Source organism: Canis aureus, unplaced genomic scaffold, assembly GCF_053574225.1.
Source record: "Canis aureus isolate CA01 unplaced genomic scaffold, VMU_Caureus_v.1.0 ptg000163l_RagTag, whole genome shotgun sequence".
Classification (NCBI taxonomy): Eukaryota; Metazoa; Chordata; class Mammalia; order Carnivora; family Canidae; genus Canis; species Canis aureus.
In genome coordinates this window covers 304,084-323,267 of record NW_027554461.1, presented here as the reverse complement: position 1 = coordinate 323,267, position 19,184 = coordinate 304,084, and the positions used below count along the sequence as shown (strand labels likewise).

The following is a 19,184-nucleotide window of genomic DNA, read 5'->3' as shown; positions in this document are numbered from 1 at the left end:
TTGGCCTCTGTTTTTAAAAAGGGTTTAGTTATCTATTTTGCTTTCACCTCTCCTAACCTGTGAAATGCCCAGTAAAGGCCCAGTTTTAGTTCCCATAACTAAGTGTGACAGGTGAGGAATTCTCTGAAATGTCTGACAGCTAACTGGACAAAAGTTAACCACCATGAATTATCACCTTCCACCTGTCAGAATGGCTAGAATCAAAAACACACACTAAAAAATATTGGTGAGGATGCAGAGACTAAGGAATACTCGTGAGCTGGTGATGAGGATAGAAATTGGGGCAGCCACTGTAAAAAACAAAATGGAGTTTCCTTGAAGAAGTACCAATAGAAATACCACATGATCCAGTAATCCACTACTGGGTACTTACTTACCCCCAAAAAAAGAAAACACTAATTTGAAAAGACATATGTACCCCAATGTTTACTGCAGCATTATTTACAACAGCCAAGATATGAAAGTAACCCATGTCCATCAACAGATGTATAACACACACACACACACACACACACACACACACACAGAGCAATATTACTCAGCCATAAAAAAGAATGAAACCTTACCATTTGCAACAATGTGGATTACCTGGAGGGTATTAAGCCAAGTGAAATAAGTCAGAGCAAAATAGACAAATACTGTATGATTTCACTTATATGTAGAATCAAAAAAGCAGAACAAATGAACAAACAACCAAAAAGCAGAACCAGACCCATAAGTACAGAGAATTCTGTATTGCCAGAAGGGAAGTGGGTGGGGGACAGACAAAAATGGGTGAAGGGAAGTGGGAGGTTCAGCATTCCAGGTATAGTAAGTCACAGGGATAAAAGTACAGCATAGGGAATATAGTCAATAGAATTGTAAGAGCAATATGCAGTAACACATGGTAGCTACACTTGTGGTAAGCATGGGGTAACAACATAGACCTGCTGAATCACTATGTTGTACACATGAAACCAACATAACGGTGTGTCAACTATACTTAAATTTTGAAAAGGAACTATCTACAGATGTTAAAGAACAAATTTATATGTTATTACTTGGAATACTATTCCCGAAGAGATTAAAAGATTAAAAATTATAAAATCCAAGTTTCACAAGTCCTGCCTTATTTACGTCCACACAAACTAGCAAGACCTTAAAAATCATCAAGGGCACTCAGATACCCAAGAAGAGAGACTGCTATACAAATAGTCCTGATATCTGTGCCTCTATTTACCCACACACTGCCTAATATTTTCTTTTTGTGAGCTACCACTCCTGGATCACTCCTCTGCAGGGCTCAGTGGCACTCTCCAACGTTTAAGTCTTTAGCCTGCCAAGGCACAGATTCCCAAAACAAGGAAAGGCTCAAATGACCAAGAATAGGAGCCATTTCCTGCTCCTGGGAACCAGCTAAATGGAGTCTGAGTCATCCATGCAGTCATCTCAATGTAGGCACCTTACCAACTACCCAAATGAAGCTCCGTTATTGATCTGACAGCTAGTCCTACCCCACCAAACCCTACACATACATGGGAAGGGCATCAGAGAATTACGAAAAGAGGTGGAGCGATCACAAGACCCTGTGACCTTGGGCCATACATTTACATAGTTCAGAATCTCCATTCCCCCCATTATTTGAAAGGATCTAACCCGCCTTCTGTAAGGTGGGGTAGAAGTCGATGATGTCCCATTCCTATTTGCTGTAAATACTCTTGCCAGTGGTTCAACTGATTTTAATGTTTCTCAACAGAAACTCTGAAGTAGGGCAGCCGGATAGCCCAGCGGTTTAGTGCCACCTTCAGCCCAGGGCATGATCCTGGAGACCCAGGTTTGAGTCCCAAGTCAGGCTCCCTGCATGGAGCCTGCTTCTCCCTCTGCTTGTATCTCTGCCTCTCTCTCTCTCTCTCTCTCTCTCTCTGTCTCATGAATAAATAAAATCTTTTTTTAAAGGAAAAGAAACCCTGAAGTATGCTAGTTCCTTCAATTAAACCAACAAAAAGAGGGATCCCTGGGTGGCGCAGCGCTTTAGTGTCTGCCTTTGGCCCAGGGTGCGATCCTGGAGACCGGGATCGAATCCCATGTTGGGCTCCCGGTGCATGGAGCCTGCTTCTCCCTCTGCCTGTGTCTCTGCCTCTCTCTCTCTCTCTCTCTCTCTCTCTGTGTGTGACTATCATAAATAAATAAAAATTAAAATAAATAAATAAATAAATAAATAAATAAATAAATAAATAAACAAACCAACAAAAAGAAATGCTGCTCAGGACTCTCTTGAACGCTCTATTTTATTTTATTTTATTTTTTTTTGAACGCTCTATTTTAATATGCTTTTATAAACAACAACCAATATCTTGTGTTCTTTCTTTGTGTAATTGACCTTTGTCTACCTTGTCATAAACTCCAATATTCTGTCATCATTTCTAAAACTCTTTTTCCTATTCAACCCAGTGTGGTTCTTCTTGAAACATGCCCTCTCCTGCTAATTCCCGTCTCATGTACAGTAGACCCACTCCCTATCTTTATATTATTAAATCAAAGATGAGAGAAAAGGGAAAAAATCTAAATTTAAATCTCATTTCTGTCAGTTATCAAATTCAAGTAAGTCACTTTAATCCCTTTTCAGTTTCAAATTCTCCACTTCAACAACCACTTGGTAAGGATGTTAAACATGGGTTACAGCATCAGAGAGTATTTTGATTAACACATCTCTAAGATTCTTTAAAACCCTGAAATTCTATCTGCTTTTCATTTTGTCTTTAGAAAAATGGAGAATCCTTAGCTGCAGAAATGATAAAAAGTAATGGAATAAAAGAAACAGCAAGAAAATTGGAGAAGAAAGTTTAAAAAAATCAAGAAAAGAGTATAGAAAGGACATGGAGAAAAGCAAAAAAGTCTACAAAAAAAGAAAAAGCTTCACAGAACTTATCAAGGGTGCCAGCCTAAAGGGAAAATTAGACTGAGAAGTCAGTAAATAGACAACTGTTTAGAAATACCCTCTAAATAGATGATAAATTTAATTAACGTTACATGGTCTATACCTAGATTACATATCCTTCACTTTCAGAAAAATCATTCATCTCAAGGAGAGCAGACGTCACTATATCTAAGAGCTTGCCTGATTAGGGCTTGCTTATGTAAAAGCTATGGTACTGTGGCCATAGGTAACTGAGATCCACTCCAAAATCTTTGACAGTAAAAACAAGAAACTAGTTACCACTGCAATAATTACCTCTAGCTATCACTAGTTGTGTCAAATATATTAGGAAAATGCTTGGACTTGCCTGGTTCTTAAGAAAACTCCAAATCAGAGTTAACATGTAATGAAATTTGACAATCTGGGATGATCTAAGATCTGTATCTTAATTCCAGTGCTGCTGAGGGGCAAAACATGTATGTGGGAGCCACGCAGGCTAACATTCAAATCATGGGTCTGCTACTCATTAACTATGGAATCCTGGGTCAGTTTATCCATCTCCCTGAACTACAGCTGACTAGTTAATAAAAAGTAGGCTATAACAGCACAGCTCCTTGGTGAAACTATTGCAATGACTAATAAGTAATAAGTAAGACGTATTAAGCACATAATACAGTGTCTAGCCCAGAAGACAACACTCAACAAATCCTTTCCTCTCCACTTCCTTGGTTAACACATCATTTTAAAAAAATCCATAAAAGTCCTACCTGCTTAAAGAGACTTCTTCAGACTTCTTAGCCACTAGTAAAGAAAGCAGGAAAATACATTTTAAGTCAACAATAGAAAAATACAGAATATTAAAACTGTAAGACAGATGATGACTTGTTCAAAAGTATTCCTTTGGGACCACACCTGGAAACCACACTACAGTGGATATTAATTGTACTATTGGTAGGCAGTTAATGCATTAAGAAATCTCATTTTCTCCTCTATATTTACCAATGCAAGAAAGAATTCTAGTTATCAGGATGTGGTACATACAAGTGGATGTTTCTAATGACCATTATTGTAACCAAACCAAACCCTATGAGACGGACAGGAAATGGTATCATTAGCAGAATCATTATCATAAAGTGACAATGGCAAACTTAAATAGCATGATTTTCCTGGACTTCCACTACTAGGAGCAGTTAAAACAGACTATACATATTTAGCTGGGACACAACGGAACCTCTCCAGCTCCTCAGTAGAGACTGCTAAGTTCAGGATGAAATGCCTCATCACAAAGTTCGGCTCGGCTCTGGTCACAATCTTGGGGTCCTGGGTGGAGACCCTCAGGGAGTCTGCTTTTCTCTCTCCCTCTGTCCTTCCACCTCGCTTGTGCTATCTTTCAAATAAATAAATAAACTCTTCTCAAAACCTTTTCTAGAGAAAGACATAAGGCCTAGAAAAAGAACATTTTATTTTTTTTATTTTTTTAAAATATTTTTTTCTTTATTTATTTATGATAGTCACACAGAGAGAGAGAGAGAGGCAGAGACATAGGCAGAGGGAGAAGCAGGCTCCATGCACCGGGAGCCCGACGTGGGATTCGATCCCGGGTCTCCAGGATCGCGCCCTGGGCCAAAGGCAGGCGCCAAACCGCTGCGCCACCCAGGGATCCCAAGAACAACATTTTAAATGGAATGAATTGAGCCTCCTGACTTGTTCAGTAGAGAGGGCTGAAAATTTCAAAATGGACTGATACTTGGCTAAGGAAATAAAAGCTTCCTTTGTCTTCCAGTATCTTTAACTTGGTATTCTTCAATCTATCCTCCACACGAGACGCCTGCAAACTATGGCCACAGGCCAAATCCAACCTGCCATCTGGTTCTGTAAATAAAGTTGTAATGGAGCACAGTCACATCTATTTCAATACATATTGCTATGGCTACTTTCACACGACAATGGCAGAGTGTGAGACCCCAGGGCCTAAAATATTCACTATCTGGCCCTTTTAAGAAAAGCCTGGTGATCCCCATTTTATGCCATAACCAAAGGGCCCTAATTCAAATCTAATCTGATTACTCTTCTATTTCAAATTCTCCTATCAATCCCTGCTGGCTCCCTCCCCAACAGCCATTCCATATTCTTCATTCTTGCTGGAGAACCACAGCTTTATTTGGATAGTTAGTGTCCCAATACACAAAGAATGTGGTCTCGCCCCAGCTGCAAAAGGAGAAAGGATTATTCTAAGCTAATCACAGTACCTGACTTACCAGTGACTGGTTTAGGAACAAGCAAGTCATGTTACCTAGCCTATAAAATGTTAGGGGAAGTTTACTGCAAGCTGCTGAGTTTTCTTCCTATATAAAAGAAACACAAAGACAAACACAGTTCTTCTGGTCATGGATATTGTCATGTGAAAATATGCCTGAAGCTGTTGCTAATTAGCCAAGCAGGAAAAGAGACAGGGACTCCTGGGTGACTCAGCGGTTGAGTGTCTGCCTTTGGCTGAGGCCCTGATCCCCGACTTCCCCGATCAAGTCCCATGTTGGGCTCCCTGCCTGGAGCCTGCTTCTCCCTCTGCCTATATCTCTGCCTCTCTCTCTCTCTGTCTCTCATGAATAAATAAATTAAAATCTTAAAAAAAAAACACAACACAAAGACAGCTCTATTCTATTATGAGCACCTTGAAAGACCAAAACTCTCTTCCATCTTTGCTTCCTATAACTTGCAAAACCAAAGCCAACCTAAAGAATTTCTGTGATAGAGATCCACTAAGTCAAAGGTTTCTTCCTACATTTCAGACCATGCAACACACTAGGTGCCACCTCTGGGGAGCAACGGTAACATCTTTGTGACTGCGAACATTTTTGTGCTTTTATTATAATTTGTTGAGCCCAAGTTGCCCTTTTTGAATATTTATTATGATCATCTTTTGACTAATAACAGAGTATCTTATTTCCAAAAAACTACAGTATTATGCAACAAACAGGAGAGAACATTGTTCTAATGAAGTCAACATATCACATTCTGACTTAAGAGAAGTGAAGTCACTAATAGTGAGATTGTGTTGATGCAACAGCATCTAAAATAACCTGTGCTCCTCAACAGGCTTCCGTAGGATAGGTCATCACCTAAAAAATCAAGCAATCTCATTGGTCTTTCTGCACACTAGCTAAGTTTTGCAGTTCTTATTGTTTGCCATTTGTGTAAAGGACCAGCAAGGTACTGCAGAGTTCCAGTTTTAAGGATAATGAGACAAATCACGCTATAATAATATTTACTAAATGAAATCCACTTGTAAAAGTCAAAATACCATTTGTATAACCAGTAATTTTTATAACATGTTTATAGAGGAAACATAAAACATACTAACTTGAAAATCTTTTTTCCTTATTTACACAAAGCTATCCCATAGGATTTTAAGTCTCATAACTAATGAGGGCACCTGGATGGCTCACTGGTTGAGGTTGTGATCCCAGGTTCTGGGATTGAGTCCTACATCAGGCATCCGTATGGAGCCTGCTTCTCCCTCTGCCTCTCTCTTTGCCTCTCTCTGTGTGTCTCTGAGGAATAAAGAAATAAATTCTAAAAAATACTAAGATAACGAATTTATTTTCAGACAATACTGCCTCATATTTTAAATTACCAAAAAGAACTTCTCAAATTCTGAATCCTAGACTATTAAGAAAGAAATTAAGAAACCAAACACCCATGCAATTTACACATCCGATTTGTTTTGTTTTGTTTTCATTGCTTTTTCATGATCAAAACTGCCTTACTCTGACTTCATCTATGTTAGGACCACCATAAGTAATTCACTCTAAAAAATCATACCTAGATCATGATTCTGTGAAGAATTTTCAGGTTTCATTTCTTCTTCATGTTCAGAAATTAGTTGGTCACTGCTACGTATAAGAAAGAGTGATAAACAATGAGACTTTTTTAATACTGATATGAAAAATATTTACCAGATATATCAAATTCTTAAGATTTTTCAAAGAATATCAGGGTTAACATCAAAACTTAAATTACCCGAATAGGTACTTCAAATTTGTTAGTTCTAAAAACTTTTATCAAGTATGTAATTATAATTAAAGGAGAAACAAAAGTAAGGTGAACCAGTCATGAGTTGAAGGCATTTTGCTCAGTAAACTAAGAGTTAGCCTGCCATAATGGAAAGTGTCTCAAATCCCAAAGTCCCAGCTCTAAAACCAGCAGCTTTTTGTTCTTAGACCAGCCACTTCTCTTCCACTCAAAGTCTTTCTCTATAAAACAGGAATCTTACCATCTTATATTACAAGGCTGTTAGGAGGATTTAATGAGGTATTATACCCAAAACGTGGTCTCTCAGGCAAGGTGATGCCCACAACTCTGGGAAGGGCAATATGAGACCTTCCATGACCTAATAAAAAAGGTATTCCACAGGAGTTAAAGCAAGCTTGGGGGGCAGCCCGGGTGGCTCAGTGGTTTAGCATGGCCTTCAGCCCAGGGCATGATCCTGGAGATCCAGGATCGAGTCCCATGTCGGGCTCCCTGCATGGAGCCTGCTTCTCCCTCTGCCTGTGTCTCTGCCTCTCTCTCTCTCCTCTCTGTGTATTCTCATGAATAAATAAAAATAAAATCTTAAAAAAATTAAAAAAATAAAGCAGGCTTCGGGTACAGATGTAGGAACAAAGGGGAAGGAAAGTCCAGTCTCTTCTTGTAGTATTATTTGAACTCCTTTAATAGTTTAGAATGGTCCTAACTAAAGTCTGCTAGCAGAAAAGACAAACAAAATCCTCGAAGGTTAATTCATCATGAAGGTCTGGGCTAATATATGGTTTCCACGTAAGGTTTTTGAGTGTGAAGGGAAGGGTGTATGGGGCTAAAGCCAGAAGGCCCAGCTGCCAGAACAGCATGCCGGTGGCTTTGGAATAGCAGCTGAGCATATAAGCATATGTAATAAACAAAAAAGGGTTGTAAGTTTGAATTCTAAGTGTGGATCACCATGAGGACTGACGAATGAGGATCAGCAAGGGCATCCTATGAGCAAAAGTCAATCATGACTGGACTGCAGAACCAGTTTCAACAGCAATGTTGCAGGAACAGAATCAAAGGAAACCACAGAATGATGAGCATGTCCTTTTTTCCATCCAAAAGGCTTATGAAAGAGGACTGTCTCTCTGGTCTTAGGGAAACCCTTAGGTTCTCGGGAAATTCAAGGGGGAAAGTATAGGCGATAACCCACAAGGAAAAGTATAAAGTTTTCTATGAAACTGAACATCTTAGGACACAATAGTTAGTCAAAACAGACGTTGAGGTGGGTAGTTCAGTCAGTTAACCATCTGCCTTTGGTTCAGGTATGGCCTCAAGGATCCAGCCCTGTGTTGGGCTCCCAGCTCAGCAGAGTGTCGGCTTCTCCCTCTCCCTCCACCCCTCCGCCTCACTTGTGCTTGCTCTCATTAATAAATAAGTAAATAAATAAATAAATAAATAAATAAATAAATAAATAAAATCTTTTTAAGAAGCACCCAGGTATAACATTATGTGAACCCCATGCAGAAGGGTTATAGTTGGAATGAAACAGATACAGTGAGGATCCCTAAGGATAAAGGTCTCAAGAGTCCTGACATAAAGAACCCTGCACCCATTGCTACTTCTAACTAGTCTAGCCTTTTGCTTGGTTTCTGGGTGATGATAGGCTCTAACTCACTGCCACCCCAAAGTGCTGAATCAAATTATACCTTCTCAGCTGTTACCTAGGAAGTAACACTATTTTACTATATTTTAAACCTCAGTTGAGAAATATCTAGCATGTTTTAAGTTATTTTCATTTTTGAAAAAAGATTTTACTTATTTATTCATGAGAGACACACACATACACAGAGAGAGAGAGAGAGAGAGAGAGGAGGCAGAGACATCAGCAGAGGGAGAACCAGACTCCTCACAGGGAGCCAGACGTGGGACTCGATCCCCAGGCCCCGGGATCATGCCCTGTGCCCACGGCAGACACTCAACCGCTGAGCCGCCCAGGTATCCTAGTAATAACTAGCATTTTAATGTAAACTTACATATTAATACTATTAATAATAGCATATTCTTCTGCAGTCCATCCATATACATCTTAGGAAAACCTTCCTAAAGAGAAGACTGACTATATTTCATGGTTCATCTTTTACAGCATATTTTACAGCAAGCATAAGGGCTATTCTAAAATAACAGAGAGATAACTTCATCCTTAAGAACTCAGAGTATTTAAGCACCTAATCTGATATACTTCATCAGGGTAATATCTCACATGTTGCTACAGAATTGACCACTAACATGTCCAAGTGTTCATTTTTGTAAATTAACCCCACGGCTAAAATGAAGGGACAAAAAAGAAGTCTCTGGTTCCACTTGGGTATCATAGTAGAAGTTGCTAATTTAAAACCCTCTGATGAACAAGAAACTATGCCGAGGTCACTGATCTGAATAGGTGAAGGGTTTTTTAAAAAAAATTCCCCATTTTGTGACATCTGGGTGGCTCAGCGGTTGAGTGTCTGCCTTTGGCTCAGGGCGTGATCCTGGAGTTCCGGATCCTGCTTCTCCCTCTGCCAGTGTCTCTGCCTCTCTTTGTGTGTCTCTCATGAATAAATAAATAAAATCATTTTAAAAATCCCCATTTCTTCCTTAAACTGGTACAGTGTACCTCCAAACCACCTGGAGGCCAGGTCGGTATAAAAGCTATCTGTAGGCTTAAAACAGTAATATTCACACTAATGATAAGAAAACAGTCATAGTTGCAGTTAGTGATGTTAAGTTAAACATGTGGTAGGCACTAAATCACATGATTATATATATATATATAATTATTTACACACAACCACCCTTGAAGGATATATTATTATCCTCCTTTTCATATCAGGATATGTATCTGGTGATGGTAAGTAATGTTTCCAAGGTCACATACCCAGCAAGGAGGCAAGCTAACAATTAAACCTAGTCTTCTGTGAATCTAAAGTCCATCTCTTTTCTCTTTATCACTCACCTATGATTTATCCTCATTAAAGGAAGAGTCTATTCACCTAAGGTTCTCTTTCATCCTTCAATCCATTCCAATTAAAAATGAAAATGATAAAACATACTGGACATGAAAAAGTATAAAAACTGATGAACCCAGAGTATCTGCTAATGGTAACCACTTCGGGATCATCTAACAACATCAGTATTCTTCAACAAAAAGTAATAAAGCAAAGTGTCATCCAAAAAAACAAAACAACTCCTACTTATGCTTATTGTATATCTTTTAAAGTATGAAATAGAATCTTAAAAAATATTAATAAAAGAGTTCAGATATCCAGAATTGTGTCATAAAGTAAACTACAAGTTGGGAGTCCCCATTATAAAACTAATAATATTAATATGAAACCCTTTTAATATAAAATCCGATGGCAAAAAAACTATTGCAAATGACATCAATCAATATTACAAAGAAATATGAATTCTGCTATACACTGTTCATGTTGGCCTGTCAGAAAAATTGCTTTCTACCTAAGAGATGACATCCTGACATTTTTCACTATATGACTATAACTTAATCATCTTAAGATAAAATTTATGACATGAGAAATTGTTACCACTCAAGACAAAATAGTAAGGTTTAAAAAACAAAACAAAAAAATACTCTACCTTTTAACCGTATCCCCTGAAAGTAGACGTGCTCCTTTTCCTACTAAAAATTTTACCATTTGCTCTTTGTTTTCATTTAGAGCAACTAAAACTGGTGTGAGGCCATCCTGTAAAAGTGAAAAAACAACTTATAATTTATAAAATTACATATTTGCATGCTAAATTTTAAAATTTCTATACATTCTGCTAAACTTAAAACATATACTGTAGAAAGTAAAATAAAATTAGCCCCTTCCTTCTCACCACTCTGTTTTCACCACCTGCTCCTTCTTTTTAAAAGACTGCTTTCTCAGGGAGCCTGGGTGGCTCAGTTGGTCAAGCATCTGCCTTCAGCTCATCAGCTCAGGTCATGATCCCAGGGTCTCAGGATGGAGCCCTACCTTGGGCTCCCTCTGCAGCAAGGAGTCAGCTTCTCCCTCTCCCTCTGCCCCTCCCCTCCACTCGTGCTCTCTCTCCTGCTTGTTTGCTCTCTGTCTCTCTCAAAAACATAAAATCCTTTTAAAAAGTAAAATTAAAAAAAAATAGACCTCCACTACCTCTTCATAGATTACCTGAAGTCATTCTACAAACTCGCTTCAAACATTGCCTGGCTCCAAGAATCTTTGTTTCTCTCACATAATATACCATGGTACACTCTATTCCACACCATCTAAACCAAGAGCTTCTCGAAGGCAGGGGTGATTTTTTTAATCTCTGTATCTCCACTCTCTAAAACATAGTAGTGAATATTTAAAATATTGTTATTGATTTTAATGGATATCTCTGGAATAGTGTTTTTTCAATTATATTCCAAAGAATACATAATTTGCAAGAAGGAAGACACTGTGCCCCAAAAGAAAGATTCAATGATCATCTATGTTTGTGAAATACTCAAAACTGCACTATACATGTAGCACAAATGAACTCCATTTACATTTGCTCATCCCCATTTGACAATTCCTTTTTTTTTTTTTGTAGCAAACATTAATACTTGAGAAATAAGAGTTCTCAGGGATATAGCTTTAAGAACTTTCCAATAAAGGCGAGGGTTTTCTCCAGGTTGTACAAACTTGCTTGATTCTCTTCTATCAATGGTATGGGATCCCAGATGTCAACACAAAACACTGAGTCACTAAGGAGTCACTAAGGAGATGGACTCTGAATGAAAAGAGCTAGGTTTCAGGGTAGCTGGGTTGCGTAGCCAGTTGAGTGACCCTTGGTTTTGTCTCAGGGTGGTGGGATCCAGCCCCACCTTGGATTCTGGGCTCCCCTGGCACTCAGCACCAAGTCTGTTTAAGATACTCTCTCCCTCTTCCCCTCACCCAACCCCCCAAGACTGTGCATGTACAAGCTGTCTCTCTAAAATACGTAAATAAAGCTTAGTAGAAATCAAAAATAGAAAAAGAATAAATAAATAAATAAAAGAAATAAGCTTCAACTGAACATTGAATGCTTAATACTAAGTAGTTCGTGGTTGGGAAACCTGAGTGGCTTAGAGGTTGAGCTCCTGCCCTCAGCCCAGGGTGTGTTCCTGGAGTCCCAGGTTCAAGTCCCACATCTGGCTCCCGGCATGGAGCTTGCTTCTCTCTCTGCCTGTGTCTCTGCCTCTCTCTCAGTGTCTTTCATGAATAAATCAATAAAATATTTTTTAAAAAAATAAATAGTCCTTGGTCAAGGAGGGCACAAATGATGAGATGAGCGCTGGGTGTTATACTTTATTGTGGCAAACTGAATTAAAATAAAATTATAAATAAATAAATAAATAAATAAATAAATAAATAAATAAATAATATCCTTGGACTTACTCCTATTATACAATGATAAAGCTTTATCTTAACTGTTAGAAAGCTCAGTATGAGATTTTTCTCATTTTTATCTTTTTGATTAAATTCAATTAAATAACATATAGTGTATTATTAGTTTCAGAGGTAAAAGGTTGTGATTCAGCAGTCTTATGTAACACCCAGTGCTCATTCCATCATGTGCCCTCTGTAATGTCCATCACCCAGTTACCCCAAACACCCATACCAACCACTCCAAGGACACTCAGGTTGGTTCTTATGATTAAGAGTCTCTTATGGTGTGTCTCCCTCACTCTGTCTTGTTTTACTTTTTCTTCTCTTCCCCTCTGATACTCTGTTTTGTTTCTAACATCTACATAATGAATATGACCATATGATAACTGTCTTCCTCTGACTGACATAGGATATTATGCTACGTGAAATAAGTATGAGATTTGGTCTCAATTATATTAATTCTGGGACCCGTAAGGCATATCCACTTCTAAAAATCCTCTTAGTATTCCAGTTTCTACTGTGATTACTATTTATAATTATTTTGTATTTTAGGCAAAGTGTAAATCAGAAATAAAAATATAACAGCTTATCAATAAAAATAGGAATACTGGAGGAGCACTGTGTTTTTATAGATTGGTAAAATGAATTTAAATGAAAAATCTTAATAACAAAAAAATTCTAATACTGGCTTACATAGATTATTTTTAGCACAATCAATAATACTAAATAATTTAATATTCTCTGCAATATGCATAATATATCCAAATAAAATGGATTAACCTCATAGGACTGCAGATATTCCAAAAGGAACACGAATACAGTACATTTAAAGAAAAAATGGTTTTCAAAAAAAAAAAACAACTTTTAAATTTTAACTTGGAAAATTCATCCTGAGGTACCGGGTGACTCAGTGGTTTAGCATGGTGACCCGGGATCCTGGGATCGAGCCCACATCAGGGTCCCCATAGAGAACCTGCTTCCCCCTGTGCCTAGCTCTCTGCCTCTCTCTGTGTGTCTCTCATCAATTACTGAATAAAGTAATGAAAAAAATAAGGAGACAAAGAAACAGAAAATACAATCCCAATCCTAAGAAATTAACATAAAATATAAAATATATATTATAAATTAATATGGAGTGTCTTGAAATCTTGAAATCTTTGTCAACATATACCATAAAACAGTAATTGTAAACTCAATGGTTATGGAGGCAAAGCAGGTGACACGAGTCAGTGAAGAACCTAGGCGGGACACGAGCAAACTGGAGACACACGCCTCCTATAAAGGGACAGCCTCTGCACAGCATACCAAACAGCAGCATGGGCTCAAGGTACCAGAAGTGATCTGTAAGAAAAGCTCAAAATCCAGAGTTCTACATGCGTGCCATAATTTTAAATGTTAGCTCAACTGACAGTGGAAACTAAATACATCCGGGGGCCACATTTAGTCTATAGCCTACTTGTGTTTTTCTATTTGCTGTGACTGTTTCCAATGGCCGTGCATAAAACAAATACTTGGACATCAAACCTTTCCTAAAGCATCAGGATCACGTTTTACCAACAAATTAGGCCCCACCTTCTAAGGAAAATTGCTGTGAAGACTCATTAACACCTACTGTCAGAATTTTCCAATGCTTGTTTCAACTACAATCTATTTGTATTTACTTCCCTCACATTGCTAACCGAACAGACAGGAGTTCAGAGGAATGCTGAAGCAAAGTTATTAAAACAATTACCATCTGTATTGTCACTAACTACATGCTGAATGTTTAACACAGTAGTGATTATGCACTATGCCAGGGCCCTATGAATTTGAAAGACATCCTAAGATAGTCTATCGCACAGCTTCAACTAAAAAAGAAGGTTCACGGATTTCTACTGCTGCAATTGGGAAAACCCTGCTTGTAATAATCAGAATGGTAGCAAAACACGTAAAATCTTTAAAGGGTCAGACTCTACTTATTAAAAGACTACTCATAAAGACTTCCCATCTGGGTGCCGGTGAATGACTGATAGCTGGAAGAAAAGGTAATTATTTTTCAAGCCAACAGAGATGACCAATAATTTTCATCTGTAATTCTCAAAGAGATACAGAGAGATGAAAGGCTAATGTTGGAGAGAGTGGAAGGAAGTAGCCAGTATCCAACTTCAGTTAAATCTTCCAGAGATTTAATATTTTTACATCTCTAAATTTGTATATGTATACCTACCCATTCAGTAGTTCTTAGCCAAGAGTTGTATCAGAATCTCAAAACCCTATTTCCAAATTTCTGCGTACACACGTTATTGGATTCACTCCGTCGAAATCTTCACGGGACAGTTTAGGCTTGTAAATTCTTTTAAAGTTCCCTAGTTGACTGTGATTCACCAGCACAAGTCTAGCTGAGAACTAGTACAGTACACAACCATGCCAGTCTCCTCTTTCACCTATGTGGCCAATTCTCCCTATCACTTGAGTATTCAGCCAAAAACAGAAATGAGTCACTTATCAAACCTGCATTCAATTTCCATGGCTAGAGGTAGAACAAGGACTAGTAAACTCAAAATGCCACTTGATTCCATTATTTACACACTCCTTACGTCCTTCCCATCAAGACATTCTAGATTTGCAAGAAGAGTTTAGACTCGTATCTAAGTGGCTATAGCTGCAAAATACTATACTGTGTTCTTTCCTCTTCTTGTCCACTTTTTTTTAAGATTTTTATTGATTTATTCATGAGAGATGAGAGAGAGAGAGAGAGAGAGACAGGCAGAGACACAGGCAGAGGGAGAAGCAGGCTCCTCCATTCAAGGAGTGCCATGTGGGACTCGATTCGGGAGACCATGGGATCATGCCCTGAGCCGAAGGCATATGCTCAATCACTGAGCCACACAGGCGTCCCTTTTCGTGCCCATTCAACCACCAGTTTACTGCCAATCTGATGTCCTTAGAGTCCTCCTAGAATTGATCTCTATATAAATTTACAACACACTCACTGGTTCGTAAGTAAGAATTACTATCCCTGAAAATTGAAGACTCCTTACCTAAACATAAACACTGAAGAAAAACAAACACAATCCAAAAACCTTGTCTTGATATTTCCCCTCACTTGCCAAATGTCTAAATCACTCTGCATGTTCCTGACTGCTTTCTCCTTTGCCCCTCTTTTGTCCCTCTTAAGTCAAGGCTGATAAAAGACAAACTCTGACCGTGTTAATCAATCACTTTTTGATCAAATAGGAACTTCTCAACAGCAGCAAGATTTGATATTGTAAAATACACTTGTTTTGTGTTTTAAGACAAAGCCTATTTCCAAGGCAAATTTTGCTTTCCTCTGTTGTTTGACACTAAATAAGAAAACAAACTGGGTGAGAAAACATTTTTGAAAATAAAGTTTCAGAACACATTCTGTGTTCTCAAAAATATTTGCCATAAATACATAAAAGAAACCTGTATTCTCTAATGCTTCTTTAGAGGTATCATTATTTAGGGGCAACTGAGTGGCTTAGTCCGTTGAGCATCTGACTCTTGGTCTTAACTCAGGTGATGATCAGAGTTATAAGATCCAGCGCTGCGCCAGGCTCAGCACAAAGTCTACTTCAGATTCTTACTCTCTTTCTTTTCCCTCTGCCCCCACAACATCCCCTGCTTGTAGATGCTTGCTCACTTCCTCAAAAATAAATAAAATCTCACGGCTGAGTAATACTCCATTGCGGACATATACCACAGATTACTCAACAATTAGAAACAAAAATACCCACCATCTGCTTCAACATGGATGCAACTGGAGGGTATTATGCTGAGTGAAGTAAGGCAATCGGAGAAGGACAAACATTATATGGTCTCATTCATATGGGGAATAGAAAAGAGTGAAAGGGAATAAAGGGGAAAGCAGAGAAAATGAGTGGGAAATATCAGTGAGGGGGACAGAACATGAGAGACTCCTAACTCTGGGAACCAAACAAGGGATGGTGGAAAGGGAGGTGGGTGGGGGGTTGGGGTGACTGGGTGACGGGCACCAAGGGGGGGGCACTTGACGGGATGAGCACTGGGTGCTGTGCTCTTTGTTGGCAAACTGAACTCCAACTAAAAAAATTTTGAAAAAGAAAAAACTAAAAGATAAAATAAGTACATAAACCCCAGAGTGTGAGGTGAAAAAATAAATAAATAAAAAAGCTTAATTAAAAAAAGGAAGGCAGGAAGGAAGAAGTATTATGGTAAGCCTGGGGGGCTCAGTGGGTCAAGCATCTCTCTCTGGTTATGGTCACGATCCCACTCCTGACATCAAGCCCCGTGCATCAGGCTACCTGGCTCAGTGGGAAGGCCTTTTCTTTCCCTACCTCTGCCTTTCCTCCCTACTCTTGTTTGCTCTCTCTCATATAAATACAATCTTCAAAAATAAAAAGTGTTGTTATTTAAAGCAAAAGCTTAGACAGTTATTTCAAAATATTTTCATCCAGGAAATGTTTGAGCTTCCGAATATGAAAAATCGACCCTATCTATGGCACACAACAGTGTTTCTGTAAGGGCAGCGACTGAAGGTAATGCATGTCAAAGAAAACACAGGGAGACTGGCAAGTGTGGTCATCACCAGCTCCCCATGCACACCTACCACCCCACTGAGGAAATACATAGGCTGAGCAGGAGCTACTCTCCGGAATGGGAGGCCTCACCGTGGTACATGGCTGGCAGAGTGGCTACCAGCACAAGCAGACACCACCTGTAGGATGTCATGACCTGATCCCCCTGCTCTCATCTTCTGAACCTTAGGGCCTAGAGTGCCCAAGGCCTATTACAACCTGCTGCTTTCTCCTCCCATTTACATTCACCCAAGCTACTCCTCTGGGTCACGGTCTCCTACTCATCCCCAGAAGCATCCATTTCCTAAGCCCCTGCACACCTTTCGGCCTCCATCATCACCACACTCCCCTCTAGGCCTTCAATCCTTTGTGGGCTCTGAGGGCACCATCTACTCCCAGGCACAAAGGGGAAGATTTTCTTTCTGGGGTGGAAGGGTGGCTAGCAGACAGAATGTGGTCTTTCTATATGCATTACTTTTCTTTTTCACTCACTCTGCTTTGGTTTTGGAGTTGTTTCCATGATGACAGGACCTACTGTATAAAATTCAGTGTCGATGTCTTCATATATATATGTACCTATGTACATATATATGTACATATATATATAAACCTTTTGCAGCTATCTATAAATAAATAAATAAATAAATAAGTATATATATATATATAATGTCAAGTACGTTGTAAAAAAAAAAAGTTGACTTGTACCGTGTTTTTGGCCTCTATATTTGCGTTTTGTAAAAGCAGCTTCTCTGCTATTGAGACAATCCCTTCGTGGGCTGCATAATGGAGAGCTGTGTTGCCCTTGTTGTCTTTCACTTTAGGATCAGCACCGTGTTCCAGGAGAATAGTTACACATGCCTCTTCTTGGCATTGTATAGCCTGTGAGCATTACAACAAGAAACAGAATGTAAATTCTGGGAATTGAAAGGAAACATGCCACAAGTTTCACCAATGAGTTATGTTTAAATGCAACAAATGTTCATTCCAAGGACTTCAATCCAATCCACCTCAGGCAGACATAACTGTGACCACCCACCTTCACGAGAGCTGTCCTGTCTTCGCCATCACAGAGGTTAAGCTGGCAGTGCCGATCTACCAGGAGCTTCACCATATCTTCACGGCCAATGGCACAGGCCAAGTGGAGAGCAGTTCTGTGAGTGTGAAAGGACTTGTCAAGAAATTACAGTGTACCTTTTCAAAAATTGCAAATCAATTCATAGAATTGTAAATGTTAAATACTACATTATTCTCATGACTCCAAAACAAAGAATTAGTTTACTTTAGAAGAAAGTACAATATTTTTTAGTGATTTTTCACCGCTCTATTAAAAGAGCAGCCTATCTGATTAGGAAGAGCATGACCTCAAGAGGCAGCTCAACCTGGGTTTGATTCCCACTTTAACTCTGTCGCTTCACAGTGACCACTTAGCCTTATCGCAATTTCCTTATCCACAAAATGGGCATAAAAATAGTTATCTCAGGTCACCTGTCTGGCTCACTCTGAAGAGCATGTCACTCGATCTCGGGAGCCAGGGGTTCGAGACCCCTGTTGGTTATAGAGGTCACAAAACAATAGTAATAATAAATAAAATAAAAGGTACTTATCTCATAGGACCTCTTGTCGTGATCCTTAAATGAGGATCCATGCAAAGTGTTTAGATACTAGTTCCTACCACAAATATTATTAAAGCTATTACTACAACTTACGAAGACTCACTACAATTAGGTAAAATGATCCAATTATGCCTACTTTGCAGCTACGTTTAAGGATGAGCAAGAATACTCTATTTCAATGATTCCAAGATGCTCATTTTGTCACCTTTTAATATCTCTGACATCGGAATCCAATTTCTAATTCAAAATGTCTTAAAACTATAACTGGCATGATTTCTAAAAATTTCTTCTTGGTACATAAATAGTGGGGCATCATACAATCTACAGTGTGCCTGAAGTGAAAGAATGACATATACAACAGGTCTGTTGCACTTCTAGTCCTATGCTTGGAATTACATTGTTCAAGAACTAAAATAATTTTCAGTAGGTGAAAGCACATGACGGGTAAAAGAGACCACAATAGCAAAAGAATATTTTTAAGTAATTCTTAGTTTGCTTTTCAAGGAAGTTTGAGCCAAAGGAAACTCAGATTTCAAAGAAACAGGCACAGCTCATTTTATCTTTTTTGGAGGGGGGTATGTGGGGAAGCTCATTTTATTAAGCATTTCAATTAATAGAAAAATGTTTAGAATCATAGAAATCAAGTATTTCCAAGTACCAATATTAGTATTTAGTATTATTGCAATGTCAAAAGGGCAGGTAAAGG

At 38.7% G+C, this 19,184-nt stretch overlaps 1 protein-coding gene across 13 annotated transcripts in view; it reads right to left on the bottom strand.

Annotated features, from left to right (window-relative positions):
• LOC144309681 (ankyrin repeat domain-containing protein 26-like) overlaps nucleotides 1-19,184 on the bottom strand; it is a 157,200-nt gene that overhangs the window by 118,729 nt on the left and 19,287 nt on the right. For all 13 annotated transcript variants that reach the window (XM_077890777.1, XM_077890781.1, XM_077890778.1 and 10 more), the window contains exons 4-8: nucleotides 17,902-18,016; nucleotides 17,571-17,744; nucleotides 10,535-10,641; nucleotides 6,719-6,789; nucleotides 3,664-3,697 (exon numbers count right to left, since the gene is read on the bottom strand). In XM_077890777.1, the coding sequence (XP_077746903.1) occupies nucleotides 3,664-3,697; nucleotides 6,719-6,789; nucleotides 10,535-10,641; nucleotides 17,571-17,744; nucleotides 17,902-18,016 (501 nt within the window). The remainder of the gene's footprint in view (nucleotides 1-3,663; nucleotides 3,698-6,718; nucleotides 6,790-10,534; nucleotides 10,642-17,570; nucleotides 17,745-17,901; nucleotides 18,017-19,184) is intronic.